This window comes from Pongo pygmaeus, chromosome 1, assembly GCF_028885625.2.
Source record: "Pongo pygmaeus isolate AG05252 chromosome 1, NHGRI_mPonPyg2-v2.0_pri, whole genome shotgun sequence".
Taxonomy (NCBI): domain Eukaryota; kingdom Metazoa; phylum Chordata; class Mammalia; order Primates; family Hominidae; genus Pongo; species Pongo pygmaeus.
Window position 1 is genome coordinate 89,379,590 of NC_072373.2, and position 17,394 is coordinate 89,396,983.

The 17,394-nt window shown below is 41.8% G+C and overlaps 1 protein-coding gene across 8 annotated transcripts in view; it reads right to left on the bottom strand.

Moving 5' to 3' along the window:
- LY9 (lymphocyte antigen 9) overlaps window positions 1-17,020 on the bottom strand; it is a 33,924-nt gene extending 16,904 nt beyond the window's left edge. For 3 of the 8 annotated variants that reach the window (XM_063649757.1, XM_054447930.1, XM_054447946.2), the window contains exons 1-2: window positions 16,874-17,011; window positions 13,086-13,482 (exon numbers count right to left, since the gene is read on the bottom strand). In XM_063649757.1, coding sequence (XP_063505827.1) covers window positions 13,086-13,482; window positions 16,874-16,972 — 496 coding nt within the window. In that variant the 5' untranslated portion in view covers window positions 16,973-17,011. Of the gene's footprint in view, window positions 1-10,414; window positions 11,388-13,085; window positions 13,483-16,873 lie in introns of those variants that run through there. The other 5 variants (XM_063649758.1, XM_063649765.1, XM_054447937.2 and 2 more) reach the window with 3 other exon arrangements.
- Window positions 17,021-17,394: the final 374 nt, after the last annotated feature.

The following is a 17,394-nucleotide window of genomic DNA, read 5'->3' on the forward strand; positions in this document are numbered from 1 at the left end:
ATTGTGCTTCTAGATCTTCTTCCTTGTCTTCTCCTTTCCTTTTGTTCCATCTCCACTGTTCACCATGTATGTGCACATGTGTGAATGTTTCATTAAGTTATATTTCTTTTTTGAGACAGAGTCTCACTCTGTTACCCAGGCTGGAGTGCAGTGGCATGATCACCACTCACTGCAACCTCTGCCTCCCGGGTTCAAGCGATTCTCCTGCCTCAGCCTCCTGAGTAGCTGGGATTACAGGCACACACCACCACACCCGGCTAATTTTTGTATTTTTAGTAGAGATGGAGTTTCACCGTGTTGGCCAGGCTGGTCTCGAACTCCTGACCTCAGGTGATCTGTTCGCCTTGGCCTCCCAAATTGCTGGGATTACAGGCATGAGCCACTGCACCTGGCCCAATATTTCTTCTTTTGAATAGGTAATACATTAAAAAAATGAGAAAATACAAAAGGTACATAATGAAAAAAGTAAGCTTTCTAGACTCCAGCCATTTATTTCATCTCCGCAAGAATTACTATTCCTGGAGGCAATTACTGTTATGGGTTTTTTGTTGATCTTTCCAGAGGTAGTCTAGATATAGACAGATATATGCATACTTTACACACTGTTTTGAACCTTAAAAAATTAACAATGTATCTTGGAAATTATTGTACGTCATTTGTCAACACATGTTGAGTTGATTCATTCTATCTATTAACTGCACAGAATTCCATTTCCTTAATAGATACAGAATACCCTACAAATCAATGAAAACGGTCAAACTATCTGATAGAAAGATGGTGTTATGAGTTAAACTGTGTCTTTGCAAAGTTTAGATGTTGAAGTCTTAACCTCTAGCACCTCAGAATGTGACCGTATTTGAAGATAGAGCTATATTTGGAGATAGAAGTAATTAAGTTAAAATAGGGCCATTAGGGTGGGCCCTAGTCCGATATGAGTGGTATCCTTATAAGAAGATGAAATTAGAGCATAGACAATACAGACAGAGGGACACCCATGTGAAGACATGGAGAGAAGGTGGCCATCTGGGAGCCAAGGAGAGAGGCCTCAGAAGAAACCAAGCCTGCAGATACCTTCATTGGCCTCCAGAATTGGGTTCTGGAGAAATGTGGAATACATTTCTGTTGTTTAAGCTAGTCAGTCTGCAGTATTTTGTTATGGCAGCCCTAGCAAACTAATACAGATTTTGATACCAGAAGTGGGATGAAGATCTAACAATCTAAAAATGTGAAGTGGCTTTGGAATGGGCTGATGGGTAGAGATTGGAAGAATTTTGATGTGTGTGCTAGAAAAATCCTAGATTGTCTTCAAGAAACTCTGGGTAGAAATATGAATGTTAACGAGAATTTGGGTGAGCACTCAGAAAGAAAATAGGAACACTGCAGGAAAAGCTGCTATTACCTTAGAGATATACATATGTCATCATGAGCAGAATGTTGGTAAAAATATAAATATTAAATGTATTGCTGGTGAGGTCTCAGACAGAAATTAGAAATATGTTACTGGAAACTGGAGGAAAGGGTATACTTGTTATAAAGTGGTAAAGAACTTGGCCACGTTGTATTCTAGTGTTTCGTAGAAAGCAGAATGTTTAAGTGATAAATTTGAGTACTTAGCTGTGGAGATTACTAATCAAAGAGTTGAAGGCACTGCCTGGTTTCTCCTTGCTACTTATATAAAATGTGAGAGGAGAGAGAGAGAGGTTAAATAAGGAATTGTCAAGCAAGATGGAGCCAGAACTTAAAGCTTTGAAAAAATTTCAGCCTATTCATATTGTGAAAAATGAGAAAGTGTGTCTGGAGAGAACACAAAGATTGTGGCTTGGCAATGTTCGCTAAAGAGGTTATGAGATTGGACCACCTCAGCAGAAATGCTGCCAGTCTGGACTGTAAGGGACAGAGACGGGACAAATGAAGGAGTGTGTCAGGCTTCTGGGATTTTATGAAACAAGTCAATACAGCTGTATAGCTGCAAATATGTATTATCCTTCAAGAAAAGGGAAGAGTGACCCCACAGGCAGTTCAGAAGTAGGCAGAGCTGCCACTGTCACCATAGGCCTAGAGGGCACAAGTCTTGGGTAGGGTGAGGTGGTTTCCTCCTTGGTTCCAGGGGGCAGAACTGCCACCCAGAGCCAAGGAGGTGGGGCTGCTACTCCAGTGGGCCCAGAGGATAGAGCACTGAGCCAAGGAGGATTATGCTTGAGCCTTAAAATCTAATGGAATTTACCCTGTTAGGTTTTGGACTTGTTTGGGACCTGTGACTTTTTTTTTCTTCCCAATGTCTCTCTTTTGGAATGGCAATGTCTATTCCATACCTGTTCCACCATTGAATTTTGGAGGCAGATAACTTGTCTGGTTTTGCAGGTTCACAACTGAAGAAGAATTTTGCCTCAGGGTGAATCATATCTCAAGTCTCACCCATACCTGATTTAAATAATATTTAGATGGATTTTGGACTTACAGTTGATGCTGGAATGGGTTAAAACTTCTGGTATTGTGGGAATGGGGTGAATGTATTTTGCATGTGAGAAGGACATGAATTTTGAGAGGCCAGAGGGTGGAATGTTAGGGCTGAATTCTGTCCTCCCACAACATTTATATGTAGAAGTTCTAATCCCGAGTACCTCAGAATGTGATTGTATTTGGAGACAGGGCATCTAAAGAGGTAATTAAGTTAAAATGGAATTGTTAGGGTGAACCCTAATACAATATGACTGATGTGCTTATAAGAAGAGATTAGGACATAGACAACATAGACAAAGGAATGACTGTGGAGACACAATGAAAAGGTGGCCAACTACAAGCCGAAGAGAGAGGTCCCAGGAAAAACCGAACCTGCCAACACCTTGAACTTGGATTTCTAGTCTCCAGAATTGTGAGAAATACATTTCTGTTGTGTAAGCCATCTATTCTGGGGTATTCTGTTATGGCATCCCTATCACACTAATACAGATGAGTAAAGAATATTAATAGAGAGGTACAGAAAAGAATACAAATGGCTATTCAATACATGAAAAGATGGCTAGACACAGTGGCTCACGCCTATAATCCCAGCACTTTGGGAGGCTGAGGAGAGTGAATTGCTTGAGGCCAGGAGTTCAAGACCAGCCTGGCCAACATGGCAAAACCCTGTCTCTACTAACAATACAAAAATTATCCAGGCATGTGGTGCATGCCTGTAATCCCAGCTTCCTGGGAGGCTGAGACAGGTGAATTGCTTGGACTCAGAAGGTGGAGGTTGCAGTGAACTGAGATCGCACCACTGCACTGCAGCCTGGGCAACAGAGCAAGACTCTGTATCAAAACAAACATAAAACATAAAACATGAAGAGATGCTCATCTCATTCATAAGAAAAATATAAATTTAAGCCATGAAATACTATTGTAACTATTCAATTTATCAACAAAGAAATGTTTGACAATACTTTGTTATTGAGCATATAAGGAAATGTTCTCTCAAACATTGCTGGTGGGAGGGTTACTTGATAACATGGAGGGAAATTCAGCAATATCTAGCAACATTAAAAATGTATATACTAAGCTAGGTGCAGTGGTGCCTGTAATAGCAGCTTCTTTGGAGGCTGAGGTGGAAGGATTGTTTGAGGCCAGGAGTTTGGAATCAGCCTGGGAAACACAGTGAGAACCAGTCTCTACAAAATAAAATAATAATAAATAAAAATTTAGGATTTTAAAGCCAGGCATGGTGGCACATGCCTGTAGTCCCAGCTACTTGGGAGGTTGAGGGAAGCAGATAGCTTGAGTCCAGGAGTTTGAGACTAGCCTGGACAACAAAATGAGACTATGTCTCTATGAAATACTGGTAATAGTAGTAGTAATAATAATAATAATAAATTCAGGATTTAAAAGCTGGGCATGGTGGCAAGTACCTGTAGTCCCAGCTACTTGGGAGACTGAGGCAGGAGGATCACTTGAGCCCAGGAATTGGAGACAAGCCTAGGTGATGTAGTGGGATGATGTCTCAAAAAAAAAATGCATATACCATTAGATTCAGTAATTTGACCCCATGTATATATTCTAGATTTATCCATCAGAATATAACCTAGTCACATAAGCATGAAAAGATAGGTGCACAAGAATATTCATTGCAGCCTTGTTTATAAGAGAAAATATTGGAAACAATATTTCTATAAGCGGAAACAATATTTCTATAAGCAGAAACATTTCTACAAGTAGGAGACCAGTTACATGAAGTATGGTGATTATATAACATGTAACGAATTTACGAGTGTGTCTTCTAATCTTGACATCTGTGTATATGGAATTAGGTGAAAAACGATCAATATAGTAGTCATATTTATCTTAGAGAGAGAAATTCCTGGAGAAAAAGAATGTCTGTTTTTAAAAATAAAAGATCAAGAGAAGGGGCTTCGAAATGGCTGACTAGAAGCATTTAATGCCTACCTCCTCTACTTAGAAGAACAAAAGTAGTATACAAACAGTCCTATTTCAAATACATTTTCCAAGGGAGAATGCTGGAATTCAACAGAGATATGACAGGAAACACTAAAAGCAGGGAAGGAGAAGGAACAGAGGCAGCCTCCCTGGCTGAGATCTGCTGGGAGCTGGGAGTGATTTCCCAATAGAGGTGAGCGAGAGACTTCCAGTGGCCCACATCCCACTGCAGAATCATGCAATCCTGGCCCACATGAGACCCCTTTGACCCTCCCAATCCCTGAAACTACCATAGGGAGCTGCTGGGAGACTGTGGGGTAGAACTGCTCCAGGGAGGGAGCTCCTACTGGGTTCCATATTCTTTCTGAGACCTCTGCAGTTATAGTAAGGGACCATTTTCAAACTTAGCCTTTGGCAGAATGCATGCTGTCCTGGGGCCCAACAGTGCTGGGTCTGAGGTGTTAGGGAAACTAAAACTGTTGCTGCTGAGACTAGAGTATGGACTGGGAGCACTCTGCAGGTAGAGCTAAGTAGCAAGAGAGGTGTGGGCTGCAGTTTCTGGTACTAGGAAGTGAATGCTGCTGTGACTGAGACTGGGTAAAGTAGTGGGATGTGAGTTGCTGCTGCAACTTGGTTGCAAGCTGGGCAAAAGCTCCTGCAGCTAGTGCTGGTTTGGGGGAAGCCCTCCTAGGACTGAGGCTGAGAGGGATGCATATTCCCCATCTGCCATCCAAGGCTGTGGCCACTGAACGTGGCCTCACCTTCTCCAGTGGCAGGGCCTCACTGTGGCGACTACTGTCCTCACCTGAGCACTCTGCCTGGGGCCTGAGGATGGCCCTGCTTCCACATACCATAGCTGGTGTCTGCTTTCACCATTGAGGGGCCTGAGCACAAGCCCACTCTGCCTGGCTTCCCCCTTCCCCCTTGGAAAGAGAACACATAGGCCAGCATCTTGGGGATTGCCCAACCCAATCCACTGCCTTGGGCACCTGAGCATTTTTCCACAGGCGCCTAGGGTGGGCCTAACTCCCAGCCACTATCACCTACCTGCAAGTGCCACCTGTGGTCCTGGAGACTGGTCTGCCCAGGCCATTGCAGCCACCATCAACATCAATGCACACTGCTTGGGACCCAGAGAATCATCCCACTACTGTCATTGCCCATGCCACACTGACTGCCCAGGGGCCTGAGAACATGCTCAACACCCTTCAGCCCACTGCTGCCATTATCGGTATCTGAGCAAGCCACCTGGAGACCTAAAAATCGGCCTGCTGATAAGCATAAACACAAGTGACAGCATACACTGCCTTGAGGCACAAAGATAGTATGCTGCCACCACTGTGGCCTGATGACTGGCCCATTTGACATTTCAATCCTCAGCGCAACTTCACCACAGCCTCTGTTAATAAACACACCCTGACGTACTGAGGAAATCACAGATACCGCGAATGTTATTTACAGCCAAATAAATCATACAGAGACTATACTACTGCATGCACCCAGAATCAAAGCCAGAGTGCCCTACCCCAACAACACAATAGACACATTTTCAGGAAAAATACCTCCCCATGAAAGTAAATTAAAATTAAGAAGAAGCTCAGTGAGATACAAGAGAATTCTGAAAAAAAATACAAAGAAATCAGAAAAACAATTCTGGATATGAATGACAAATTAACCAAAGAGATAGATATCTAAAAAACAGAATCAATAGAATTCTGGAATTGAAGAATTCACTGAAGGAAATACACAATATACTTGAAAGCTTCAACAATAAACTAGATTAGGCTGAAGAAACAATCTCACAACTTGAAGACAGGTCTTTTGAAATAATTCAGCCAAACAAAAAGTAAATAAATAAAAAGAATAAAAAAGAATGAGCTAAACCTTTGTTACATTTGGGACAACATAAAGTGATAAAATATTCAAATTATTTTATCCCTGAGGGCAAAGAGACAAAGAGCTGATTAGAAAATGTATTTAATGAAACAATAGCAGAAAACTCCCCAAGTCTAGCAAGAGTCTTAGACATCCAGATACAGGAGGCTCAGTGATTCCCAGGAAAATACAATGCAAAAAGATCTCCATGACACATCACAGTCAAACTGCCTGAAGTCAAAGAGTAAATCATAAAAACAGTAAGAGAAAAACATCTAGCCACCTATAAACGAAAGCCCAGCAGGCTAATGGTGGATTTCTCAGCAGAAACTTTGCAGGCCAGAAGAGAATGGAATAATATATTCAAAGTGTCAACCAAAAATACTATATCTGGGAAAATTATTCTTCATAAAAAAGGAGAAATAGCCTTTCCCAGACAAGCAAATGCTGAGAGAATTTGTTACCACTAGATGGGGTCCTACAAGAAATGCTCAAGGGAGTCCTAAACCCGGAAGCAAAAGATGACATTTACCATGATGGAAACACACAGAAGTATAAAACTCATTTGTAAAGCAATCACACAAAGGGTGAAGAGAAAGGACTTGAATGATGTCACTACAGATACCTACCAAACCACAATGACAAACAAGAGAGAAAGAAACAAAGAATATATGAGACAACCAGAAAACAATTAACAGTATACAGGAAAAAGCTTCACATATCAATAGTAACTCTGAATGTAAATGGATTAAATTATCCATTTAAAAGATGTAGAATGGTGGAATGGATTTAAAAACATGATCCATCTATATGTTAATTACACAAAATTCACCTTAACAGTAAAGATATATAGACTACAAGTAAAGAAATGGAAAAACAATTCCATGCAAATGGAAACCAAAAGGAAGCAGGAATAGCTAGCTATATTTATATCAGATAAACAGACTTTAAGTCAAAAACAGTTAAAAAAAAAAAAAAAGACAAACAATGCCATTATATAATGATGAAGGGATCAATCCAGCAAGAAGATATAACAACTCTAAATGTATATGCACCCAACACTGGAGCACCCAGATTCATAAAGCAAATATTACCAGAGACAGAGTGAGAGTAAGAGTGTGTGTGTGTGTGTGTGTGTGTGTGTGAGAGAGAGAGAGAGACTGCAACAGAATAATAGTGGAGGACTTCAGCACTCCACTCTCAGCATTAGGCAGAGCTTCTAGATGGAAAATCAACAAAGAAACATTGGATTTAAATTGGAGTTTAGACCAAATGGTCCTAACAGATATTTACAGAACATTCTATCCAACAATTGCAGAATATACATTCTTTTCATTAATAGACGAAACATTCTCCAGGATAAACTATTTGTTAGGCCACAATACAAGTCTCAACAAATTTTAAAAAATTGAAATCATATCAAATATATTTTCAATTCCAACGGAATAAAACTAGAAATCAATATTAACAGGAACTTTGGAAATGACACAAATACATGGAAATTAAACAACATGCTCCTGACCATTGGGTCAACAAAGAAATTAAGATGGAAATTTAAAAAAAGTTCTTGAAACAAATGAAAAAGAAAGCACAACATACCAAAAGCTATGGAGTACAGCAAAAGCAGTGCTGAGAGAAATTTATAGAAATAAATGCCTACGTGAAAAAAGTATAAAGATCACAAATTAATAATGTAACAATGCACTTCAGGAACTAGAAAAGCAAGAACAAACTAAACCCAAAATTAGCAGAAGAAAAGAAATAATAAATATCAGAGCAAAACTCAATGAAGTAGGGACTAAAAAAATGCAAAGAATCAATGGAACAAAAAGTTAGCTCTTTGAAAAGACAGACAAAATTAATAACTTGCTAGCTAGGCTAATTAAGAAAATAAGAGAGAAGACCCAAATAAACAAAATCAGAAAAAGTGGAGACATTACAACTGACATTACAGAAATACAAAATACCACAATACAAAAGACCGTCAGAGACTATTATGAACAACTATACTCTGGCAAACTGAAAAGCCTAGAGAAAATGGATAAATTCCTAGAAACATACAACCTACCAAGACTGAATCAGTAAAAAATAGAAAATCTGAACAGACACCAATGACAAGTAGTGAAATTAATCTGTAATAAAAAAGTTTCCCAACAGAGAAAAGCCCAAGACTGATGGATTCACAGCCAAATTCTACCAAATATACAAATAATAACTAATATCAATCCTCCTGAAACTATTCTTAAAAATCAAGGCAGGGGGAATTTTCCTTAACTCATTCTGTGAGGCCAGCATCATGCTAATACCAAAATCAGACAAGGACACAACAACAAAAAGAAAACTACAGGCCAATATTCCTGATGAACATAGATGCAACAATCCTCAACAAAATACTAGCAAACAGAATCCAACATCATATCAAAAAGAAAATACATGATCAAGTGGGATTTATCCCACGGATGCAAGGATGGTTTAACATATGTAAATCAATAAATGTGATACACCACATCAATAGACTGAAGGATAAAAACCATATGATCATCTCAATGGTTATAGAAAGAGCACTTGATACAGTCCAAATCCTTTCCTGAAAAAATTTCTCAACAAACTAGGAATAGAAGGAATATATCTCAAAATAATAAAGCCCATGTATGACAATTCCACAATTAACATTGTACCAAATGGAGAAAAGTTGAAAACCTTTCTTCTGAGAACTGGAACAAGATAAGGATACCCACTTTCACTACTTTTATTCAACATAGTACTGAAAGCTCTACTCAGAGAAATTAGGCAAAATAAAGAAAGAAAAAACATTCAAAGTGTAAAAGAGAAAGACAAATTGTTCCTCTTTGCTGATGATATAATTTTTTTTTTTGAGACAGGGTCTCATTTTTTCACCCAGGCTGTAGTGCAGTGGTATAGTCATGACTCACTGCAGCCTCAACCTCCTGGGATTCAAGCAATCCTCCCACCTCAGCCTCCAGAGTAGCTGATACTACAAGCACATGCCACCACGCCCAGCTAATTTTTGTATTTTTTGTAGAGATGGGGTTTTGCTATGTTGTTCAGGCTGGTCTTGAACTTCCAAGCTCAAGCAATCCACCTGCCTTGGCCTCCCAAAGTGCTAGGATTACAGGTGTGAGCCACCACGCTCAGCCTGATGATGTGATCTTATAACTAGAGAAACCTAAAGACTCCACCAAAAAACTCTTAGATTTGATAAATGAATTCAGTAAAGTTGCAGGATAGAAATCAATGTACAAAAATCAGTAGCATTTCTATACACCAATAATTATTTAATCAAGAAGGAAATAAAGAAGTCAATCCCATTTACAATAGCTATTAAAAAACCCTAGGAATAAGTATAACCAAGGAGGTGAAAGATCTCTACAAGCCAAACTACAAAACACTGATGAAAAAAATCATAGATGACACAAACAAATGGAGAAATATCCCATGCTCATGGACCAGAAGAATCAATATTGTTAAAATGACCATATTGCCCATAGAAGCTACAGATTCAAGGGAATCCCTATCAAACTACCAACCTTATTCTTCTCAGATTAGAAAAACAATCTTTTTTAAAAAAATTTTTTTTTAGACACAGTTTTCACTCTCTCACGCAGGCTGGCTTTCAGTGGCATGATCTTGGCTCACTGCAACCCCTGCCTCCCAGATTAAAGTGATTCTCCCGCCTCAGACTCCTGAGTAGCTGGGATTACAGGCGCCCATCACCACCCCTGGCTAATTTTTGTATTTTTAGTAGAGACAGGGTTTCACCATGCTAGCCAGGCTGGTCTCAAACTCCTGACCTCAAGAGATCTGCCTGCCTCAGCCTCCCAAAGTGTTGGGATTACAGGCATGAACCACTGTGCCTGGCCAGAAAAAAAAATCCTAAAATATATATGGAACCACAAAAGACCATGAATAGTCACAGCAATGCTAAGCAAAAAGAACAAAACTAGAGGCATCACATTACTCGACTTCAGTACACAGTATATGGCTATAGTAACCAAAAGAGCATGGTATTATAAAAATAGACACATAGACCAATGGAACAGAGAACACAGAAATAAAGCCACAGATTTATAGCCAATTGACCTTTGACAAATCCAACAAAAACTTACACTGGGGAGAAAAGACACTTTTTATTTATTTATTTATTTATTTATTTATTTATTTTTTAATTTTTATTTTTTTAGAGACCACTTGCAGTTTAATTGTGGGGAGGCTGAGGAGAGCAGCATTTTTACCAAATTGGTGTAAAAATGAAATGGGGTCCAGACGTGTACACTGGCAGCTACAGTAAATCTAAAAATCTGAGCAGCAATTTGAACAATTTCTTGGAAAAACAAACACTAACAAACACTGAGTTGGTGCCCTGTGCGGCCCGCAGGGTTGGAGGCCAGCTCCGCATCACGGGTGCAGCCCCGCACTGTGGGCCTGCATCCCGGGGATCCCGGCTTCTCGGGGAGTGGCCGGTGACCTCCCACGCAGTGGGCTGAGCCAAGCCTGGCTGAGAGGGGGCCGCAGCCAGCACGCCCGGGTGGCCGCCCGCGCCCGCAGGGGACATCGGGGAAATGGGTGCAGTGTGCGGGACCCGCATGCTGCCCGAGGAGTCTTTGCAGGGTGGACAGGCCTGGGGGTCTCTACCAGCAATGCAATAAATAAGCAAATCCAAGAGGAGAAAGACCAAGCACAAACCCCACTGGCACACAAGGCCCAGCCCGGTTCCTGCGGGCATCGCCGGCTCTTCACAGACCAGGAGTCTCCAAGTTGGCGGCTCCGGTGTTCCTGACTTGCCATGGGAGGCGGCGGGTGGGTGGGACACGCCTGACGCCCACGTCTAGCAGCCTCGGGGGGCAGTGGCACTGGGCCGGGCAGGGTCCCACCGGCAGGACCCTTCCAGCCCCACTGCGCGGCGGTGAGGTGGGGATGGAGGAACGGTCTCCAGTGGCAGGTGGGGGTGCGGGCCTAGCCCTCCCGCACGCTCACACCTGGTTCAGCCAGGGTGCTGATGATGAACTCCAGGCCGCTGCCCTCTGGGAGCATGCGGTGGTCACCCTCGATGACGTGGACGGACAACTTTTCAATAAATGGTGCTGGGAAAATTGAATAGTCACATGCAGAAGAATGAAGTTGAACCCCTATTTCTCATCATATGAAAACACCTCCTCAAAATCAGTTAAAGACTTGAATGTAAGACCTGAAACTATAAAAATACTAGAAGAAAACCTAGGGAAAACTCTCCTGGACATTGATCTGGACAAATAATTTATGACTAAGACCTCAAAAGCACAGGCAACAAAAACAAAAATAGACAAAAGGGATTTAAACTAACAAGCTTTTGCACAGCAAAAGAAATAATCTACAGAGTGAAGAGACAACCAGTTGAATGGCAGATATATTTGTAAACTATTCATCTGACAGGGAACTAATATCCAGAATATACAAGGAACTCAAATAACTCAACAGAAAAAAAAATAATTCCATTAAAAAGTGGGCAAAGGATATAAATAGACATTTCTCAAAAGAAGACATACACATGACCAACAGATATATTAAAAAATGCTCAATATCACCAATTATCTGAGAAATACAAATGAAAATCACAATGAGATATTATCTCACTCCAGTCAGAATGGCTGTTATTTAAACACTAACCACGTGTTGGCAGGATGTGGAGAAAAGGGGAACTCTTAGACACTCTTGGTGGGGATGGAAACTAGTACAGCCACTATGCAAAACAATATGAAGATTTCTCAAAAAACTAAACATTTAATTAGCATTTGATCCAGTAATACCACTACTGGATATCTACCCAAAGGAAAAGAAAAGAAATTGATATATCCAAGGAATACCTGCATTTGTATGTTTATTGCAGCACTATTCTCAATAGCAAAGATATAGAATTAATCTGTGTCTCTTAGCGGAAGAATGGATAAAGAAAATGCAGTATGCACATACATACATATATGTATACACATCATGGAATACTAATCAGCCATAAAAGAATGAAGTCATGTCTTTTGCAGCACCATGGATGAAACTGGAGGCCATTATCCTAGCTGAAATAACTCAGAAACAGAAAGTAAAATACCACACGTTCTCACCTATAAGTGGAAGCAATGGGTACACATGGACATACAGAGTAGGAATAATGGATAGTGGAGCCTACAAGAGGTAGGAGGGTGGGAGAGGAGTGAGGGTTGAAAAATTGTCTATTGAGTACAATGGTCACTCTTCGGGTGATGGGTGCACTGAAAGCCCAGACTTCCCCAGCATGCAATATGTGCATGCAATAAACCTGCACTTTGTACCCTCTAAATATATTTAAACAATTTAAAAATCCATAAAAAAGAATGAAATCATGTCTTTTGCAGCAATGTGGCTGAAACTGGAAGTCATTATCTTAAGTGAAATAAGCTAGGCACAAAAAGACACATACCTTACTTATATGTGGGTACTAAAAATTTTGATCATGTGGAGGTAGATCGTGGAAAGATAGCAGAGACTGAGAAGGGTGAGTGTGGGGAGTGGGTTGTGGGGGGATGATGAAGAGAAGTGGGTTAAGGGGTACAAACATACAGTAAGATAGAAAGAATCAATTCAATTTTTGATAGCAGAGTAGGGTGACTATACTTAACAGGAATATATTGTACTCAGGCAGCAGACACACTGAAAACCCTGACTTGATCAGTATGCACTATATACATATGACAAAATTTCACACATACCCCATAAATTTGCACAAATAAAAAAAAGAAAAGATCAAAACACAGAAGCTCTCTGGAACTCACCATAGACGAACAGGGTGAATTCCTCCTCAGTGGTGACTTCAAAATTCCTTTGGTTTATCTGGGCTTTGTAGGATCCTGCATCATTCAGAGTCAGATTTCTGATGCACAGGGAGTAATTCCACTTAGTGATGTCTAGTCGGCCCAGGTAGCTTTTGACCATAACGGTTACATTTTCTTTGGGACGTGCGAAAGCAAGAGCATTTTTGGGACCAATCCAGATGACGTGCTCAATCTCTGTGTCTACTGAGATATTTAGGGGGAAAGTCACAGAACCCCCTAGGATCCCTGACACCACTGTTGGGGCCGAGTCCTTTCCAGAGGCTCTTAGTCCTGCAGAGATAGAAGAGGGACTTGGAGGAGCAGCTAGACTCCTTGAGCTAGCCTTCTTTCTTTTACCCTGTGAATATACATGGGGCATAAATGTCAGATGCTGAGAAATGAAATGAGATTCTCGTCCTCCTTCTTCTAGGTCCATTGCCTAGCAAAGTCATTAATTCCTCCATTCTCCAAACACTGTCTCCCTTAAAAGTAGCCACAACAATCTGTGAAACAGATCTTCTGGGTTTCTGTTCCAGTAGGGGAATTAGCCTTGTGACTTTGGGTACATTTCTGAATTTTTCAGTGAATCAGTTTACTTATCTAAAAGGTTGAAATGTTCATACCTGCACCATTTTCTTCAAGAGATATGATAAAAATGAAATGAAAGCAGGTTGCTGCAAATTGTGAAGAGCCAATGAAGTATAAAGGAGCATATTTTTAAAAATATGGGTGGGTAGAGGGATGGTTAGATGGGCAGGTGAGTGATAAAGCAAGCAAAGTAAAACGTTTGTGTTAGAATCTAGGTAGTAGGCATATGAATGTTCAGGGTAAATGCTCCAACTTTTCTGAATGTTTGAGAACTCTCACAGCAGTGTCGGGAACTAAAGGAGCTTCTCCTACCTCTACCTCACCCTACTTTTCCCCTCATTGTCCATGGGATCTCAGATTGACTTTGGTTTGGCCAGGTTTGGGGGTGGGAATAGCTGGTGGTACCAGTACAGTTCCTGATTTCCTCATCTTAGGCAAGATCATATTCCTGATAAACATTGTTACCAAGGCATCTAGGAAGCTGGTATTTGGCCAAAGCAGTTAATTTTCTTGTAGGGACCCTATGGGTGTCTTCTGGGTGACCCTAGCTTGGATTCCCACATTCCAGGGCTTCCGAGGCTCTGGAGAGCACTTTGGAAATTCTAGACCAAATCAGATGGGTTTGGGACCCAGACTCCACCAGGAATTCTGGGTGGGAAAATAAGTAGAAAATGTTAGAGACAAAAAAGGAGCATAAGCATAGCCTGGAGGGGTGGAAGAAAGCTGAAGCAAGCTCTGAAAACCCAGAGGTTACAGAATATGCAGACACTGGAAGGAGAGAGGCTGCTTGGTGCGGGTCATGGGGGTTCTCTGCTTAGACCTCCATCAGCCAAGGACTTGCACCTTGTGGAGAGGCAGCTATGGAGCATGCAGGGCTAGGGATCCTGGACATGAGAAGGTCGGGTCAGGTGGATTCTTTAGACAGATTCAGGATGAGTTGATGTGAGGTTGGTTTGAGGTCTTCTAAAAGAGAGCTCTTCCCATCTGGAAGACACTGCTTACGATGGCTATGTGTGAATTAGGTACTTTATGTAAATTATCTCATTTAATTCTCATAACTATACTATAATTAGCCCCTTTTTACAGAAGAGGAGCTGAAATTTAGAGAATTTAAGCCACTTCCCTGAGATTACAGGGTTGATCCGTCACAGAGTCCAGATCCTATGTCCATGATGCCCCTGGAGTAGGGAGGCCAGGAGTACTGTCCATCTGTATCCTGGAAGCCCAGGAGCTGCTGGGTCTTGACTGGGTGCATATGACTTGTTTTGACTTCAAATTTTCTTACATCAGACAAAAACCATAAACAAAGCCTCACAGACTGTCAGTGGAGGGGCCAGGATGTGGGCCTCACAGGGCAAATCTTGTTGCAGAAGACAGTGCAATGCAGCTCCCAGTACAATGACAGGTCCCCAGTACCAGTCATTTTATTTTGAATTGCACCGTAGGACACATAATAAAAGAGCATTCAAAGATTGCAATAACTGAATTTGACTCACCTGTCTCTTAATAGTTTCCAAAGAATGCACAGAACAGTAATTATAATAATAACAATCATAGCTTCTGCCAACTATGTGCCACTATACGTGTGTGTGTGTGTGTGTGTGTATAGATCATCTACAATCTGTAAGAGTGTTGCATGATGCATCCTACTAACTATATTTTACACTTAAGAAATAGAGGCCCACACCACTAATAAATGATGGAGCAATGATTTAATTTCAGATGTTCCTGATACTAAAGTGAGAGGGGTCTTTTCACTCAACTGCTTTTTTAAGTTCCTGAAATGACTCTTTGGAGATACAAAAGCATCATCCTTTCAGACCAAAAGAGTGAGATTTGAGGTCATCCTAATCAGTGGAGCCAGACCGAAGGAGATGCCTCTTTGCTCTGAACTGTTTGAAATTCACTGCATTAATCATTTGAGGCTTGGATGACCTTGAATGTAGCTTATTTCAGGTTTGCTCAACACAATCAAGGAACACTCCAAAGGTTGGACGTAAACATAAACAGCCTTGCTGCTTTCTGTGTGTTTTGATGAGCCAAGATAAAATTGAAAGTGAAGAGAGGTCAGACTGGACCTCAGCCCTGAGGTCTAGGCTCCTCGTTCACCCATATCTGCATCTAGGAGTGTTTCTAGAGCTCCCTTCAGGCACCAACAGCCAACCCCCACTGCTCTCAGATCTCTAGTGCTACCTGCACCATCATCCCTGAAGCCCTGGAGAAAGCAGCACCACAGAAGGACAGTAGCTGCCATAGTCCCAGGTGACTGAGATCCTCTCTGGGGTACTGGATTGGCTCTATCTGCTGAACAGTGGGGTTCCGGGCCATGCAGCGGAGAGATGTTTCCCAGGAGTTGGGTCTTGATAGGGAGGAAAAAGGTTGAGGAGAAAAGGATATCCAGATAGACGCCGCCTTGCCCAGGGTCACCTAACCACCTCCAGGTCCCCAGTGAAGCCTCAGTAATAAAGCCAGCGTATATGATAACCAAGGCAGGATATGTAGAAAGAAGCTCCAGAAGTTCTCTCTATCCCTAGGAAATTGCTAGGTGGCTTCTCATCAGGGGATTTTCCTGGATCCCTCTGTGGGTTTTATCCACACTATACAGGGAACAAACTCATTATGTACTTGGCATTTCTTAGGAAAGTGTGAGGGTGAGAGAAATGTAGTTTGAGCCCAGAGCTATTTGAGACCGGGGCTAGAATGTTACCCCCTTCATAGTACACGAATATGCACACATGCAAAGTAATTTCTGGCAAGGAGAGGAGTTTCCCGATTTTACCAACAAGAACTGGGCTCACGCCTGTAATCCCAGCACTTCAGGTGGCTGAGGCGGGCAGATCATGAGGTCAAGAGATCGAGACCACCCTGGCCAACATAGTGAAACCCTGCCCCTACTAAAAATACAAAGCTTAGCTGGGTGTGGTGGCATGCACCTGTAATCCCAGCTACTCAAGAGGCTGAGGTAGGAGAATCGCTTGAACCCGGGAGGTGGAGGTTGCAGTGAGCCGAGATTGTGCCACTTCACTCCAGCCTGGCAACAGAGCAAGACTCTGTTAAAAACAAAAAACAAAAAACAAAAAGAAGAATCTCCCAGGCAGGGAATGCAACCGGCCTCAGAAGAACCCCAGTAGCAAGAAGTGGTGGCCATAAAGTGGACTTACCCATGAGCAGGAAGAGGAGAGAGGTCTGTAGAACAGAAGAGAATGTTTGCAGCTGACTCCTCTGTGGCTTACTGGAGAAAGGCCCAGGAGCCCAGTCATCTGTGTGACTCTTTGGTGCCACCATGATGATCTATTTTCAGAACTGAGACTGAAGGAGGATGCACTTACCACAGCTTCCGCACGTGTCACAGCTTCTGCATGTGTATGTGCGTGTGTGTGTGCATGTGTATGTGTATGTGTGTGTGTCTCAGAGGGAGCATTGTTTATACAAAACACCACAGACTCCTCCCATCTGCGCAGGCAGGTAGACTTCCCAAGTCTATTCAGGGCCTCATTTGTGACTGATGTGGAGCGTCACTTGCTTTGACACCAAGGGACTTGGGTTCTAAATTTGGCTCCTAAAGGTGACTGCTAAAGATCTGTACCTCCTGGCATTCATGCCTCTGTGTAATCACCTCTTCTTGAGTGTGGCCTGGATTTAGTGACTTGCTTCAAGTAAACAGAATGTGGCAGAGATGTGG